Here is an 18401-nt window from a genome sequence, read left to right as displayed (position 1 = left end):
CATGTGGAACAAGGCCATGACTAAGAGACTGAAAATCCACATTATTGTCTTGCTGTCTGCAAAGGAAGTATTTATCATCATAGTTCATTTGTGGAACTGCAAGGAGGAAGGATAGGGGAGATTATTCTATCTGGCAAGCTGAGATGCTTGTGCTGATGGACTAAATGTTAATAGGGCAAAGTGAATTTCACCAACTGTGTTCAGTTCTCCTAAAACAAGGCAGCTTCCACATTTTAAGCCTACCAGCTAACTTTGTGTGAAGTTTATCTGTTTAAATCAGAAAACTGCTCCTTGCCATTTTCTAATGTGCCAGGTAAGGGCAGTCCAAAAGCTGACAGGTAAACCTATTGTGTTGGGCCTCCTTTAATTTACAAGCACATTTCTTGTTTCTTGCGCAGGCTATATTATCAAATGTTGTGGAAAGACAGGGTCTCAGCTGGTTTGATCCGACATAACTTAATGTTCATGATTATTGCAGCTGAAACTGAAGGAAGCTTGCGGCCACTTCTCTGACATAGATGCTGTGTTTGTTTATACCTGACTGAAATCTACCAGACACATATTAATGTTTGACAAGGCACTTTTTAATAGAGAAAGTGATATTGTCAAAAGGTATTTTGGTGTAAATATGGATAAAATCAGCAGTATTCTATGGTCTGTTTGGTGCTTGAGTACTGAACTGAAAGCAAATTAAGTAGATGCTTTATAAATACACTTTTTCATGGGCAACTACCCCTGTGTGGAATGCAGAGCCCATGCAGATCCCTGTTGCCAACCCATGGTACTGAACGGCACTGAAGAGTGGGACATGGAGAATGTGAGGAACACTGAGAAGAGCTTCACCTATCTTCAAAGTGGTCATGCAGGCATGCCACTAACACCAACCTGGAGGGTGGCAACGGGTCTCTTCTGTGGTGGCTCTCCCCAGGGAGGTTTCGCTGGCGCCTTCATTATACACCTTTGGGTGCCAGGAGAAAACATTCCACTTCAACCAGGCCTTTGGCTGACTAACATCCTAAATCCTTTTAAATGTGTTTGTGGGAGGGGGTTGGAGGTTATTGGTTTGTTTTGCTTTTATTATGTATTTTGTGTTTTTATCTTGTATTTTTATGCTGTGAACCACTCTGAGATCTACAGATGAAGGGCAGTATATAAATCCAATCAATCAAGAGAGCCACAGAGATTCAAAAAGCCCTTAATGATTACAGAGCAGAATGGAAATCAGTCACAGCCTTCATGAGAGGAGATGCTACAACTTCCAGTTCGCTAACCAGTTTGTGTGATATGAAAGAAAGGATTTGGCAAGAAGTTCAGTCCTGTACAAACTGGGCATAGTGGGTGATATCCTTTCCCCTACCCCCACCCCAAGAACTTGAAATTAATTGTGAGGGAGGAAGAAACTGTTACTTTGCCTCGACAAGCCAAGGAGGGGGAAAAAAACCATGCCTTTCCATTTTTTATTCAATAAAATGTACAAAGTAATAAAATCTCTAACAGGAAGGTGATACAACAGAGCCATTACAAAGATGGCTGAATTTTCCAATGGCCTCATGTAGTGCTCTGAGGCAACTATGTCTTGTCTGAATTTAGTGGAAACAGAAGAACATGGACACAATACACAGATCTACTTGGTCTGCCCCCCCGTCCACCTCCCACTACCCTGCCCCACCACCTTCTGCCCCCACCCTTCCCCAACACTAAAACTCCTTGGTTGATTCTGCCCAAGTAAACTGGCTAAATAAACAGCTCATGTCATTAGTTTCCCATCTTTAATCCAATCCCCTTCTTACAATGTGTTATCACACAAGCACTCACCATGTACAATTACATACTCTTAACTTAGTCACCTGTCAGATTTGCATGCATGTAAAAAAAAAATGGGGGGATATTAAGGCTATGAATAAACAGAAAAGAAAACCCGCAATATTTTTTAAAGCTAGGTAGCGAGTAGCATTTATGAAACATAAGGCTTGAGGCTTATTGATTCTTCAAAATCTGAACGCTTCTTCAGGTTACTCTTTCCTTCTTAAATATCAAGGTACCATTGCTTAGTTTCCTCAAATAACAGTTTCCCCCTTCCCTTCCCCCCCTTCTCCCCTCCCTGAGTACTGGGTGCTTAACTCAGAGATGTTATATTGGAGCGGCCTCCTGGAGGTGCTACAATGCGCTTGCTTGCTGCGCGAACACCTTCATCAATTTGGGTACCTGCAGGGCATACACAAGATGAAAGAGGGGGGAAAGCAGGAAAAGGAAGTTAGGTGCTTTTCTTCACAGGGCTAAGAAAAAGTAATACAGCGAAAGACCTGCTATGAAGGCTATTTTCTTGTCAACCATAAAATCTTAGAACGCAATTGTTTTGGCACAGATACCGCTAGCTAGCTAACTCTGGAAATATCTATGCTCACCATAAAGGGAGAAGCGGCGGTAAATCATATAAAAAGTAGGTGACAGTCAACCATTCCACAGCAAAGAGTGGCACCTGGTGTGGCTTAACTTTTCTACTATTTGAGATCCCTGATAATATGAATAGGTGGCTACAAATCTAGTGTGTGAAATCCACTAGTGGTCTTAACGCATAAATGCTGACAAAGGTTACAATAAGCATATGGAATGAAAAGACGTCCCCTTCCCTTCTCCGCCTAATAGACTGAAACAAATCTTAAACCTGCCAGCTGGGTGAATTTGATTTTATTGCAGCTAGAGAAGCTGTACTAAATACCAGTGGCACCTTTTCCCTTGCCTTCTGCCTAGAGGTGTTGCAATCAATGTACCATCTTCTCACCCAATCAGCTTAACAGATAGCTTACCCGATAGCTTACCCGATAAGCTAAATCCAGACTGGTGGAGATTCCTTACTGGGGGCGTCTGCCTGGTAGGTGATCCCCGAGTAGAGCCTGCAGGAGTGCCCCCTTTAGGTGTAGTGGTCAAGTCAAACACAGGCCCATCATACATGCCCCTTGGCACAGCATGCATCTCAGCCATCTGTCACAGGTAAGAGAAAAAAAGCAATGTATTGGGCCAGTGGTTTTCAACCAGTGTGCCATGGCACCCTGGGGTGCCTTGAATGGTGGTCAGGGATGCAACACTGGCCTCTGTCCCTCTTTCCTTCCTTCCCTCCCTCCTCTGATGGCCTCTTGTTTCTCCGCCTCCCAAAGGCTTGCATAGCTGTTTGTTGCAGCAGCTCTGGCTACAAGTTCCCCAGGCAAATGGTGCCTCTTGGGCTGGTCACGAGGTGCTTCCCAGGTCCCTGTGGGGCAATGTGAGGAGACACCTCTCTTTGGGGCTGGAGGTGCCGCTCAGAAACCAGAGGCGGCAGCAGCGGCTGCCCAGAGGACTCCAAAGGAGAGGGAAGAGGAGAGGAGGCTGAGGGAACATTTCACAAGGGAGGGTGTTCGAAAAAGGGTGAGAGGCTGCCAGCTCTGCAGACAAGGGGTGACATAACTGGGCTTCTGAGCCCCACAGGGGTGCCGCAGAAAGAATGTATTTGGTCAAGGGAGCCGTGGACCAATAAAGGTTGAAAACCCCTGTATTAGGCTTCCCTCAACTGTCTGCCCAACTGTCAGTGCAGAGGCCTTCACAGACTTCTCCATCATCATCTCACCCATCCACAATTAGCAGAAGGGTGGGAGTGATATGATGGTTTACTACAGATTTTGGTCTCGTAAACACAGTGAAAACATGCTACCAAGCAAGGCAACCTGAATAAGGAGAAGCTCTCTGAGGAAGGAACTGTAGCCATGCATTTCTCATTAATGATACACAGAAAGGGTCCCTTCTCAATTGCAGAAGCTACTACTCTATGGCTGCTTCTATGACAAAGATAATGTCTGAAGTTCATGACTGTAAGAGAGGAGACCACATGACAGCTGTACCCAACATAAGCATGATACCTTCTAGAAACTAGGACAATGCTGGCTACTCCCATGTGACTCAGGGCTTCTGGTAGTATATTCACAGCATGGGAAAGAGCTGTGGTGCACAGTTCCCTTGCCATAAAGCAGTATGAAGGAAGAGACACCATCATTAAAACCCTACATACTGGGCTTCTCTATCTTACCTTCCTCCTTGCTTTGATGCGCTTGTAGACATAGTCTGAGAAAGGGGTGCCAGGAATGAAGCGTCCTGTCCCCTGTGTCACATGAAGGTTGCCATCTTCCATCATTATCTTCCCCTGGCATATGACAACCAAGGGGGCTCCACGTAGCTCCATTCCTTCAAAGATGTTGTATTCCGCTGCCTACAACACATTGGAGTCAGACTCATTATGCATCAAGCCACCAGCCCACCTAAACCAGTGCAAAGTCACAGATACCCTCTACCCTGCGGGCCTACTCCTGCCTCTAGCCACCTGGCTGCTGCCCAGCAGAGTACTGCTTCTTATTTTAAATTGCTTTTAAATTGTATTTTTTTAAAAAAATATCTTTTAAAATTATTTTAACTGTTTTTAGCTGGGTTGACTGACACCCTATGTCCTTTTAAAATGTGTGTGTGTGTGTGTGTGTGTTTGTGAGAGAGAGAGAGAGAGAGAGAGAGAGAGAGAGAGAGAGAGAGATATTGAGTTCTTGTTGATGTGATTATGTATTTTGTGGTTTTGTATTCTGATTTTATCCTGTGAACCACCCTGAGACGTATGGGTATAGGGTGGTATATAAATTTTAAAAAAGAAAGAAAAGAAAGATACACTCTATGAAACCCAAGAACAGCAGGTGGGGGATCATTCTGTCTGGCAAGCTGAAATGCTTGTGCTAACTAAATGATATTAGCACTGCATTGAATTCCTCCTAAGGTCTGAAAACACACAAGTATTCAGGACCAAAACTTTTTGCCCTCAAGAGATGAATGCTTTGACCCTATAGCCTAAACACCTTTTTAAAAAATAAGGAAATACATTTCATTTTTGTTTGCTACTTCGTTTCTGTGAGGATGTGGGTGAGCTAAGGCAGACTGAAGCAGAAAAGAGCAACCCAGAATGAAGAGAAGACAAAGCTGTCCAGGGCTCAGGTTCCTATATTCCTGTGCTTGACTTCACAAACTGACCATGTTAAAAGTAAGTTAAAAGACTTACTGATCAGCAAAAGACTTACTGATTGATGGCTTTTAGCAGATACAATTTTCACTGCATCTGGATCCCATATGACAAGGTCACTGTCTGATCCAACAGCAATTCTGCCCTTTCTTGGGTACATGTTGAAGATCTTGGCAGCATTGGTGCTTGTCACAGCAACAAACTGGTTCTCATCCATTTTCCCCGTAGCCTGTTGGGTATGAATCATAAAAGAAAGATAAGGCAAGTAAAACAAGTTACAGTCACAGGAATAAAGCAGGTCTCAAAAATACAAATCTCAGATATCAAATGCCAGGATAAAGAGCTGCATCTTCAGACTACATTGGAAACCATATAATGAAGGTGTCAGATGCACCTTTGTGGGGAAGGAATTCCACAGCCTAGGAGCTGCCACAGAGAATGCCCTCTCCTGGGCCACCACTAGGTGGTCCTCTCTGCCAAGAGGGTCTTCTCTGCCAATCTTAATACCCAGAGGGTCTGTAAGGAAGGAGGCAATCTCAGATAATTGGAGCATGTCATATAAGGCTTTAAACACTAATGTGAGCACCCTGAATTGGGCTCAGAAACAAGCTGACAACCATGCAGCTGTTTTAAACAGGGGATATGAGTTACAAAGGGAAGTTTTCATTCCCAATAGCTGAATAATTCAGTTTCCTTTACTCTGGATAAAACTAGTATTATTAAAAGAGCAGGTCATTAAGCAGATTCACCTTAAATGCACAACCAATAAGAACCTACACAGACCCTTTGATCAGGTCCCCCCTCTGAAGGGTGATTTGAAGGGTGGTGATGAGGGACAGGGCCTTTTCATTTGTGGCTACCTGCTTTGGAATGCGTTCGCGCTAAAGTCCACATGGTGCCAATATATTTGATGGATTATGACATAGCTGTCTATGGTATTTTTCTGCTGCTGTTTTATTAGTTCTGTTTTATAAGTTATTGTACGGCTCTGATGGTAATGTATAGTTCTTTATAATGATTTTACATTATGCTTTATGCTCCTAATTTTTTATGTCACTTCAAGACTTCTGTGAGGCAAGCAACTAATACACTGAATAAATAATACAAGTAATATCAATCCCCACCTCCCCATCCTCTTCTCTTACCACTGCTTTGTCCCAAATAACAGACATCCGTTCCTCAATACCATTGGTCCCCTCTGGGATTGCTGTGAAGTTGTCTTTTCCAATTGCTTTCTGCGCTGTACTGAATGTACAGTGTGCACTTCCTGAGACTTGGAGGTCACCACTAGCTCAGAGACAAGCAACAAAATGTATTGGTTAGCCATGCCCTTAGTCCAGTCGTACAAGAATGCTTTTATCTCCAAGTAGTTTACTGAAAGGCACAGAACTGTAATTAGCATAAATGTGAACTAGAAAAGTAATGTATAAAAGAACCTTGTGACTAAGTAGCAATGCCCAATATTGCTTTCCCCCCTCCTCCTCCCACATCTTTTTTCCTTTTGTGTCATGCCTTTTAGATTGTAAGCCTAGGACAGAGACGGTACTGTTTATTGATCATTGTAAATCTAAACCTATTCAAGAACCTTTTTCAGCTGAAGATTTATTTGCTCTTGAAAAATGAAGCAAGAAAATTATTGCAGCTAGCACCAGATTGATTTGATAGCAGACAAGTGAGTCAGACAACAGATCAGTGCCAACACTATGCTTTAAAGAAAGTCTGCTGATGCAAGTCTATTCACATGAACAGTGTTAAGATGAATCCACAGTTCCCGTGAAACTAGAAAGTGTTTTTCATTTTCATGGAAGGAGAGCCATGATCTTGCAGGAGTTCACAGGTTCCACATTATAATGCTCAGGGGTGTACAATGTATGCGAGCAGGATTTTTTTTAGAACAGCATATGATTAGAACCAGCTCTCAGTGTGAAAATTAGATACTGGAGTCACAAGAGATTGCCCACTAGCAGTGAAATCTTCAACGACATACTGTCAAAATGTTATGTGAAGGAGAGAGAAATAAAATTGGTTGGCTGCCTAAAGCATCTGCTTCTTGGTTTGTCTACTTCTTGGTAAAGTTAAAGACTTTATTACTTTAGCCACACCTAGAATCTTTTATTGGAAAGGCATCCAGATTTCATCTATGACAGAATTGCTACATTGCTTCTATTCTACCCTTTCTTGCAATGTAACAAAACCTTGACCCACATAATCCAAAGTATTTCAACCACTGTATGAAACAAGCTTTTAGCATAACCTATTAACTTAACTTTGTTTCAAAGTTCATGTAGTGTCTAAAGACACTAAGTCATTTGCTTTGGTCCATTATATTTATCTGCTTGTGGCTCTAAAGGAGAGCAACAAACAATGGTCATGGCCTAACAATCATACCAAAGACTATGCAAAGAGTTCCATGGAAACTTCCTGCTTCCTGGCGTCTGCTAGCTGCCGGGGACTTAGCTGAAAGGATGCACGGTAATTAAGAAAAAAAAGGGGGGGCTTAAAGCCTTGTCTAAACACTAAAAAAGGAAACTATAGAGATTGTTTGCCTTCCAGATGGACCCTGTGTCTGATTTTCTGATTCAAAGAGTCTCTGAGCCTCATGGCCTCAGTCTGGGCTTCAGAACACAAGTCCTAATCCAATGATAATCTCCATCTCCTCTTAATAATTTGGTGCCATATGTCTGCTTTACTACACAGAGAGATTTGTGTCAGTCAGATTTGTTCTGCTAAAAACTAGCTAACTAACAGGCAGGCGATCCTCCTAAAGACTATATCCAAAAGAATATTGAGCAGGGAGTTTAAGAAAAGCAGGCATGGTTCCTTTTTTCCAGGACTTGGCCACTTCATATGTATTATGAAATATTTTTTCCATGTTGGTCAGTTTTAATACAACTCACACCTAGTTTATTCAGTCTTCTCTTCAAGTTGCCAGTCAACGCATACAATTTGAAATGTGAGATGTACCTCACTATTTCCAAACTTGAAATCTGAAATATACCTCACTGTTTCCAAATATAAAACCTTATTTTTAGTTTCTGGATGCTCACTAATCCAGGTCTGTGCCAACATGCAGTTCAGCTAACCACCCCCCAGTGCTAAATGACCCACTTCTTTTTTTTTTCTATACGTCTAATTTCTTTAGTAAATATCCCTTCTTTTTCAGCATCACCGCTGTCCTCAGTTTGAAGCTGTCTTATGAGCTATTCCAGATGCAAATGTGCACTTGCAATAGCAACACCTCAGAATCCTCCAAATGAACAAGGCAATATAAACAGAATCTGGAAAGTCCCCACTTGAGTGGGTGCAGCTCACTACTTTCCTGTTTATCATCTTATTATTCATTTTCCATAGGACTGGTTGCAAGAGAGAGTATTTCCCTTTCTCGCTATAACCAACCTGGCCAGTAAGGAGTTGATGTAATCAGGGGTTGTTGGATCTGGACTCAGCGGAGGGGAGGTCACAAATGCAGCAGCTTTTGCCCAGTTTTTGCTCCAATAGTGTGTTCCATCTGTTCCAAGACTGGCTGCAATTGGCTCGCCAAACACTACATTACCTGATGGTGAAAATAACAACAAAGATTTAGGACAAGGACAATACATTTTACAGAAGGGGAGAGGGGGAGCTAGGTCTGCAGCTGCTTCTGTTGGCAGAAGTACACATTTATAAAAGTTAGTGCCATCCTCAGTTAGTCTAGCTCTAGAATATGGCAGCCATAATTGGAACCTGCTGCAGACCGCATATATCACCTATGCTTAAAGAACTACATCGACTTCCGGTCTTTCAAGGACAAATCAGACTGCCTTTAAAGCTCTAAAACCTGAAAATGGTATATAGATGGTATATGACACCAGTAAAACTAGGAAAAATGTACAAAACTTGTAATAAATGTTGGAAATGTAAAGAGAAAGAAGGTACATTTATGCATATGTGGTGGGAATGTAAGAAGGTAAAGGGGTTCTGGGAGATGATATATAATGAATTAAAGAAAATGCTGAAATATAGCTTTGTTAAGAAACCAGAAACCTTTTTGCTGGGAATAACAAGAATGGATATAAATAAGAGGGACTGTAAACTTTTTCAGTACGCAATAACAGCAGCGAGAACATTGATGGCTCAAAAATGGAAACAAGAAGAAGTACCGACTTTGGAAGAATGGAGAACAAAATTAATAGACTATGCAGAACTGGACAAACTAACTGGGAAAATTAGATTCCAAAGGGACCACAAGTTTTTTGAGGACTGGGGAAAATTTACATAATATTTGAAAACTGTATGTGAGGAATACACAACGCTAGTGTGTTTTAAAGAAGCTTTGTGAAAATATAAGGAATATTGCAAGAATGTAAATGAGGACAGAAATATTGTATTTAAAGGCAATACTAAAATTTAAGGAATGTGAAGATAGAAATTGAACTACGAATGATTGTCAGAGAAGTTGAGGGAGGTCCAAAAAGTTAAAATATGTGATGTGGAAATTTGTATGACTGGAGTTTTTATGGAAAAATGTAATAAAAAAATTAAAAAAAAAAAAGCTCTAAACCCAGGGTTCCTTAAAAGAGTGTCAGACTAGGACTTGGTAAATCAAGGTTCAAATATGCTGTCAACTAGTCCAAGGGGAGCAGTGACATCACTGATAAAGATGGCAGGCTGAGCAGCTCTCTCCTCCTCAGCCAGATGAAATAACAGATTAAATGTACCCCAAATCCTTAATCTATTTAGATTGAACATTGACCCTGAGAAGGATATATCACAATGAGTGAAAGAATGGACTCTGAAGATTCATTTTAACATCATAAACTGACTCAATAGATGGGTTCTGATGACATTGAAGATGGACCCACGATGGTGCCAAAAAACAAAGACTATGTACGGAAGACATTGAGCTGGCAAAGGGAATCTTGGATAAATTTAAAAAGGAATTATCTGAAGAACGGAACAAAGCACTGACCCTTTGAAGGACAGTGTTAAAGGTATAGCTGATAAAGAGCCTCATCTTCTGATGTAAGCAGGCTAAAATAAGCAGGCCTCCTTCATGGTAGGATCCTCTTCCAAGTGAATTCACTTCCCACCATGCTTACTCCTTTTCAGGAGGATCATGAAAACCTTCTTTAGGGGAAGCTTTGTGGCCCTTGGTCTATTTCAGTTATGTTTTTGTATTCTTTTAATTGGCTGCTTCTGTGCTATTGGTTTTTGTTCTTCTGGCTCAAGAGCGCTTAATATGTGGCCCTCCCGTTTTGGCTGGGGCTGCTGGGAGTTGTAGTCCACAAGATGATTACCCTTATTCTAGTGTTTTTATACTGGTTTCCTTTTTTAAAGTCATTCTGAGGCTACAGCCATTCTGGCAAACCTTGTAAGTAAGGTGACATGGGTAGGTAACAAAGATGCAGCTGCTCACCCTTTTTTCTGGCCTGTGAAATCAGGTCAGCAGCACTCTTGCTCATCACTTTGGTCACATATAAGGGGCAGTTGGTCTGGCTGGCAATGGTGATCGCACGGAAGACAGCTTCAGCCTCCAGCTGAAACAGAGAAGGGACTGTGAGCTCAGAAAACAGCAAAGGAGTTCAGTAACTTTGCATGACACAATATATTCCACTTCAAAGCATGACCTTTCCATTCCCTTAAGAAAGTTTGGAACAGCAAGAAAAGAATGATCCTCAAATCCTGAACAAAGCAGAAACATTAAATTCTAAAACGCTTCCCTCACTAACCTTTCCAAATTCTACCCAACACAGTATCAACTTTCTATTTTATGTGTGATGGGTGTTTCTTGCACAACTGTCCTCTCTCTCCAAAGACTCCTTTGTTCACAGTAGTTCATGCATTTTGCAATAAAAAACATTGCAAATCATGCACAGTAGCAGTTTTGGCCTTGAAAGATGAAAGCTAACACAACCTGCTATGTGAGACTATTATGTCTAAGCTCAGCTTGTGCATTAACCCTGTATCCCCTATTGAACCCATTTAGTAAATGAAACCTGTGTTTGCTAGATAGAGAGATATGCTCCATACAGCAGTCAGCTACTTAACAGGGGGAAAGGAGGAGGAATAATTTATCTTGTGTTTTTATATTTTTATCCAGAAGCCACCCTGGGTACCAGTCTGGAGGAAAGGCAGGATGGAAATGAATATAATAATTCACAGAGAGACTGTTTAGGCTACGAATGGTCCCAAAGCAGCAGCAAAAAGGAAAAAAATGGAGTTCACTAATTTGATAGTGGTGATAAATTGTATATCATTTTTATTAACAGTTAACACTGAGAATATATTAGCAGCTGTTCTAAAGCAACAGCATGCATCTCTTGCAGAGCCAATCAAACCACCTGAGCCATATAACTGTGAGCTACAAACCCAAAATTTGCCAATTTCATTAGTATTATATGTACAATCCACAATTACAACAATTTCTCTCTTCTCCTCATCTCCCTATCTCTCAGTCCTCAAGTTTAACCCTCACTGATTAAAATTGATTTTGAACTAAAGCTTTGGCTTATTTACTGAATAAGGCATGCAGCCTGAGTCTATTTTGTTACTTAACAATGGCTGTACTGGGAAAGAGGATGGTTTTCTTCTGGTTATTTGTTTAAGATGCAGTTCCAATCCAATTATGATGACTGTTTTCCCTTCCTATTGGCCCCTACTGCCTCCCATGACATCAGAAGCCTGTAATTTTCATATCTTGCTTGCTGTTATAACTTTCAACACTTCAGCAAGTAAGATATCTTTGGAGCATTACATCATTCACTGTTCAGCCTGACATAATCTAAAATACCTTCTGACTGCCAACAGCTTAAATACTGATATTTTAAAAAGGAAAGGAAAAAATAAAAGAGTGTCCTGAAACAAACCATATACAGTAAGAAGAGGCGGTGGTAAGTAGAGGTTCGACTTTAGGCAAGCTTGTAAAGGAACCAAGGAATCAAAGTTTGAAAAGTTGTTTACTCAACCATCTGCCTATGCTGAAACAATTTCTTCTCTAACAAAGTGTCAAGACTATGTGAATACAATACTTAGGGCTGTCTTACTTAATGCCAATTTGCTGAGGAAATGATTTAAATTCCACCTGTCAGCATTGTAAAGGGACTTGCCAAGAGTAACATACTTACGTGTACCTCCCCCCCTTAGAATCTGCATATCTAATGTTATTTGAGACCTAACTGCTATACGGCTGTGATGCTGGAAATTCAGCACAAGGATGTTTATGTGAAGCACCAGAAAATGCAAAACATAAATAACCTCCAAGCAAAGATAAGTTTGAAATATTTCCAAACCACAATTCCCTGTTCCATAGGTGAAGGCAGCTATGAGCAACCTTCAAAAATCACTTGCTGCCCACAGGGATAAAAACTGAACTATTTGCAAAATATTGTTGAAATATATGTTCAGAATGTATTATTTCACTGTTATGAGCCAGCCTGAGAATATTTAAGCATTAGCAGGTGATTTTTTATGAACTAATTCTGCTGAAAATGAAAAAAAAAGCTTCATAGCAAGTGATTTAAGACATGCCTTTTATTACACACTTGACCAGCCAGCTGGAGGAAGACGGAAGAGTGCTGCAGCTGCTGTGTATGTGCACTGTTGCTTTCCTGGAGAGAGAGCACAACACCAAGGAAGGAGACTGGTGTTGTGCTCAACAAGTTATTTGCTTACAAATTTGAAAAACAAATTAACATCCAAATACAAAAACAACGTGAAACTTTGCACAGTAGTATGGTGCAGTCTTGTATGCTTAAAGGAAGCATGCTTTAGATATGTAGCTTCTCAGCTTTAAGTCTAGAGGAAATAGGCAATTAAGATCTTCATCAGGGTGATGGGGAATTGCGGTCCCAGGACAGCCAACTTGCTCCCCGCCAATCTACAACACACGGAATCTCAATTATACCCCAGACATGTTCAGATTTCCCTGAATTATGGAGTAGTTTTATCCTAGAAATTTAAAGGAATCCCAAATAATATATTCTTGAATGGCTGTTTTGTGCAACATTCCAGATAACCAAAGTGGTGTGTTTTCCACATGGCTGCAACTATTCGGTAATGACTGAGGCTTGCGGTCCAAAAACCATACCACATGTGCCATCAGGATGTGTGCTAAGGAAACCATATGTGTGGTTAACACATCATCCTCCCCATAAGACAGTTCTGAGTCAGGAGTAATGAGACTGTCCATGAAGTCCAGCAACCTTAGAACAGCAGCAGCACTATAGAGACTCGGGACAGCTGCCTGGGCAAACAACTTACATAAGTTTCAGAATTCCTGTCCTTTTTCTCAAAAATCCTTAAAACCAACCACAAAAATATAGTAAGCAGAGAAAATGTGTTACACCCTACCAAGATGAATGGAAGATACCTTATTCCAAAGCCAGCTGTAGAAGCATGTTAGCATTTAACGTACACTGACCTTCCTATTTTAGGACAATTATAGTAATGAAAGTATTATGTGCAAATGTAATGCTCCTACCATTCCTGCTCCCTATGGGTATAAAGTTATACCTATTTAAACATAGTAATTTCCTTTGCTCTTAGTGCTGCAAAACTACCATGGCCAGCCCTGACTATAGTGCTAGGAATGTATGAAGGGTGTTTATTCTGTCCAAAAAACAACCCTCATTACCACAAGTGATAGCATAAAATTCAGCCTTAAACTAAAATGTGGATTAACAGGCCAAATAACCTGGATGCTAATATTAGCTGTAAGCAGAAATGAGATACTGACAAATTTCTAGACAATTATTTTACAATGCAGATGCACTGCTAGAGAGTCCTTTTAATTACCCTAATTTTCACTGTCTTGTTTCTCAAGACTATAAAAAGCAAAGCTGCAGGAATGTGCTATGGAATGCCCAGTTCGGTTGCTTTTGGAACTGCACTGGTTCATGTTAGCACTGGGAACTTAAACCATCTACTGCAAAATTGAGTGTGAAGAAGCAACAATCTGTCTGAAGGGTGTTTGTTGATTCATCAGTGACATCTTACCTCTTCTGGCCTACTAAGTACATGGCCCTCTGGGCCAGTTATTCCCATCTCCAGCATCCTAGCTTGCTCCTAAAGAATATAAACAGAATGAAGTTAAGAAACAGATTTAAGAATTGTTATTAAGGAGTAAATCTGAGTACATTACAGTCATCTGAATATGTTGCATAGAGCAAAGTCTAAATGTGTGGTTACCAGAGCTTGGATTACTGTGGTTAACCTATCCTAATACAGGAATGACTGTAGTTAAATGTTATATAGCCTTGGCTGTCAGCTTATTATAGTTTTTTAAAAACTTATTAAGCTTTTACATAAGCTAGCATTTACAAAACAATTTTTGGAACAAAACACTATAGTAGATCTATAGTGCTGAAATCAAGATTTAAAGCCACTGATAAATATCTGCAAAACCCAGGTACATCTGGATAATATGCTTGCCCACAACTACTGTAAGTCTCAGAATTTTGGTATATTACCAGTTCTGCTGATTAATCAGAAGACAGAAGACAAACTATACAGTATTCAGACAACATAATCCTACTTAACTGGTTAGAATTTCCAGTTGAAGGACAAAAACTTAATTCAGGCATTTACAATCTCTACCTGATTGGGGTCTAAGGACCCACCTGGCTCTTTCAGAATACATTTGTACAATGTGTCATGTTTTACACTAGTATACATACATTATTTCTGCTTGCAATATGTGCTTTAGTCAAAGAGAAGATAGAACAACATCACCTGTGCAACGATATCTCCATTTTCAGCATGCACTTGAGCTATTGCGCCAAGATCTCCCAAAAAACTAAATATCTCATACAACTGAAAAATAGAAATTAACAAGAAAGCCAACATTAGAAAACGTGGTTCAACATTTTCATGTTTCTGATTAGCAGAGATTTTATTTCTTTATTTACTGTTATTAGCACTGGACTTTGAAAGGGCTACCAATTCAGTCAACTACCACTTAAGAATAAAGGAAGAAAAATAGTGAGAGCTCAGGAGAAGGAACTAGATGTCCACACTAAAGGACTACTGGCTGAAGTCTATAAATCCTAGCTGTACTTACATGTGTTGTTGCCTCTTAATCAGATGTCTTGTGAGACACTGTGTAGCCCTCATTAAAAAAATGGCGAGGAGCGGTATTTGTATTAGATTATAGTTCTATACAGCGGGTGGCGCTGTGGGTAAAACCTCAGTGCCTAGGACTTGCTGATCGTAAGGTCAGCGGTTCGAATCCCCGCGGCGGGGTGAGCTCCCACCGTTCGGTCCCAGCTCCTGCCCACCTAGCAGTTCGAAAGCACCCCTAAGTGCAAGTAGATAAATAGGTACCGCTTTCTAGCGGGAAGGTAAATGGCGTTTCCGTGTGCGGCGCTGGCTCGCCAGCTGCAGCTTCATCACGCTGGCCACGTGACCAGGAAGTGTCTTCGGACGGCGCCGGCTCTTAAGCAAGATGAGCGTGCAACCCTAGAGTCGGATACGACTGGCCCGTACGGGCAGGGGTACCTTTACCTTTTTATAGTTGTCACAAATCAATGATGGACATTTTTACTGGTAAGATAATTTCTGTCCTGGCATTTAGTCCTACATGAGGCCACCAAGAAGGCTCAAAACCACAAATTAAAACACAGTATTAACCCTTTAAAAAGGCTGATAAGCAATGCATACAGCACAGTTGAACAGCTTAGTTCTTACCTCTGTATTTGACATCTGGTACAAATCCTTATAGGCCATGTAAACCATGAAAGAGTTAACACCTAAAGCAAAAGATTATATAAGAAGAAAAGTTGGCAAATAAGATTTTATTCTCTACTTCATGTCATTCTAAATCGGTACCCCACTAGTCATGTGAGGAATTACTCACACATAATGGAATGGGAATCTTTGGCAAGAGCCAGCAGCACAGGGAAATTTTCTGTTTATTGTCCTGTTAGTTGATTCTCTGAAACATTGAAGTTATCTAGCCAAAGCTCTGTTGAATCTTAAATGTAGTCAAAAGCTTAAGAAAAGGGAAAATATTTATTGGGCATGTGGCCACCTTTCGGAGTGCTGCTTATAGAAATCTAAGAAACATGAGAGGACACTTTCTGGATCACACTGATTTAGTAGCCTGGAAGAAAGCATGCAAAAAGAGATTGAACTAGTTGATGTATTGGTATTGCAATACCAAATAACATCAGCACTATGATTTGTAAGCCATTTTCTACACTAAGATAATTATCACGTAGAATCAAGTTACTTATCATATAACTGGGGAACAATTAATATCGCCCAAAGGAGATAGTAAGAAAACTGTGGTTGGACCCAACAAATCTCAGCACACATGTCTGTTAAGACAGAATCATGCACTATATATTCTAACATACAATTAGAATGTGGGAAGACAAGGGATTGGCCTCTGGCATTGACGAACCTTTTTCTTTGATGAGTGTTTGCACTTCTTGTTTGACACTGTCATTCCAGTGGGTGATGTCCACATTCAGGGAGTAGTCACAGCAAGCCTTCCCATCACCCCACTCTCGCCACTTCTCATATGCTTCTATGAGGCTGGACTCGGGATCAGGAACAACATGATCAACTGTGAACAAAGGCAGCAAGCTGTAGTAAAGAATGAAGGTCTTATGCTCTTCCCTTCTGTCTGGAGATTTCCCTCTAAACAATTACCGTATTTACTCAAATCTAATGTTCCCCCTTTTTTGGCCAAATTACATTGCGAAAATTAAGGTGGGCATTAGATTCGATGGCACATTTACATTCGCCAGCAAATCCTTTTTTAGGTTTCAAGGTTCCGAAAACTGAGGTGTGCATTAGATTTGATGGTGCATTAGACTCGAGTAAATACAATAAGTCTTGTATGTAGCCCAAAGACTCCTGAATTCCTAAAGGCCAACTTCATGGATCCTTCAAAAAATATGCTGTTTCCTAGCATTCTACAAGACACAATGTACCACAGAAACCAGCTAAACAGTTTTTCAAAGTCTCAGTCACTATGCTGTTTGGGGCAATGTTTTCACCACCAAAAGAACAGATGCAGCATTATTTCAATATTTATTTTTGTGATGGAGCACACTGTAAATAGGTATAGAGGACTACTTAGGCAACAAAGTTAATAGCAAGGAATCCAGGTAAAGAAGAAACAGAGAAGATACATCAGAAATAGGAATATTTTAGAACTATAAAGAGCAGTCATTGTCCAGGCATTTGCAACACAGGAGCCTCTACCATATTTGACAATTTGGGTCTAGCAAGTGAACCAAGAGAGCATGTCTCATCTTACTGCTTGTAATTTCTCAGATATGTCTAGAGTGCACTTACCAGAAGGAAGAATAAAAAAATAAGGCACTGTGCTTTGGATTAATAGTTCCTGGCATTATACCAGGTGCTTTTAGCAGGCTTTTGCTAAGAAGTGAGCGGGAAGTAGTAGCAGGTTGCCTCATCTCTTTCCCTCACTACGACTCATTAAAAAAAGAAGAAAGTTTCTTCCTAACATGCAGCTTAATTTACCTTTTTATTGCCCCTGACGTAATCCTCAATTTCTACTGCAGTTATTAAGTGCAACAGACACTGCGGCAGATACTGCAGTTCTTTCAACACAAAAATGAAGGAGCAGGAAGTAAAACATTTTCAACCAACTGCAGTCACACTTGCAACTTGTCCTATGACTCAATAAGCCAAAAAAAACCCTGCAGAACCATCAAGCTATGAACCAGAACATTCTAAAAACAAGAAGCAAGAATTGCTCTCCCATTTTAGTTTACTTCCTAGGCATGCTGGGAGATTGATTTGTCTTCTGCAGCATGCTCTACTATTATTATTTTTAAATCACAATTTTGTGCACGTTTATTCTTTGTTAAACTGCTGAAATGCCATTGAATAAAAGATTAAATCTTTATATTTGAGCAAACAAGACCTTCAACAAAAATCTCACAGTATAATGAAGCAAAGTTGGGTTATTGCATAAATCCTTACACTTCAGTAAGTTTTTCCAGAAAGCCTGATTTTTCCATGGAAGCTGTAACGCAAACTTCATCTCACTTTGGAGTCTACTGAAGTTCATTTGCCATAACTACACACTTTCTAGCTCCAAATTATTTCCATGGAGGAAAAACAAAAATAAATATGCATCACCCATTACATCTGATGACCAACGGAGCTGCAATGAGTAGAGCAGTTTTCAAGCATTTTTAAACATTTTAAACATTTTAAATACTATAGAAATAAACAACTATGAACCAGTAATGGCAATTATTGAGCTTCTGAGGCAGCCCTCAATATGTTCTACAGAAAGGATGACTGATGTGGTAGATGGTAATGGACCACAACTCTGGCTGGGACTGATGGGAGCATGTAGAACTGTACTTTCCATTTGTACTTTCACTCAATGAACTGTACTTTCCATTTGTAAAAC

General features: G+C 40.4%; 1 protein-coding gene across 4 annotated transcripts in view; it reads right to left on the bottom strand.

Annotated features, from left to right (window-relative positions):
• Positions 1-1443: 1443 nt before the first annotated feature.
• DPYSL3 (dihydropyrimidinase like 3) overlaps positions 1444-18401 on the bottom strand; it is a 61008-nt gene continuing 44050 nt past the window's right edge. For 2 of the 4 annotated variants that reach the window (XM_079967968.1, XM_079967970.1), the window contains exons 4-14: positions 16407-16571; positions 15689-15750; positions 14735-14815; positions 14000-14068; positions 10422-10542; positions 8423-8579; positions 6172-6313; positions 5085-5255; positions 4058-4237; positions 2808-2982; positions 1444-2205 (exon numbers count right to left, since the gene is read on the bottom strand). In XM_079967968.1, coding sequence (XP_079824094.1) covers positions 2117-2205; positions 2808-2982; positions 4058-4237; positions 5085-5255; positions 6172-6313; positions 8423-8579; positions 10422-10542; positions 14000-14068; positions 14735-14815; positions 15689-15750; positions 16407-16571 — 1412 coding nt within the window. In that variant the 3' untranslated portion in view covers positions 1444-2116. The remainder of the gene's footprint in view (positions 2206-2807; positions 2983-4057; positions 4238-5084; positions 5256-6171; positions 6314-8422; positions 8580-10421; positions 10543-13999; positions 14069-14734; positions 14816-15688; positions 15751-16406; positions 16572-18401) is intronic. The other 2 variants (XM_079967969.1, XM_079967971.1) reach the window with 1 other exon arrangement.

The sequence above is a fragment of the Podarcis cretensis genome (genome assembly GCF_951804945.1).
Source record: "Podarcis cretensis genome assembly, chromosome: 2".
Lineage (NCBI taxonomy): Eukaryota > Metazoa > Chordata > Lepidosauria > Squamata > Lacertidae > Podarcis > Podarcis cretensis.
This window is presented reverse-complemented; position numbering and strand designations above follow the sequence as displayed.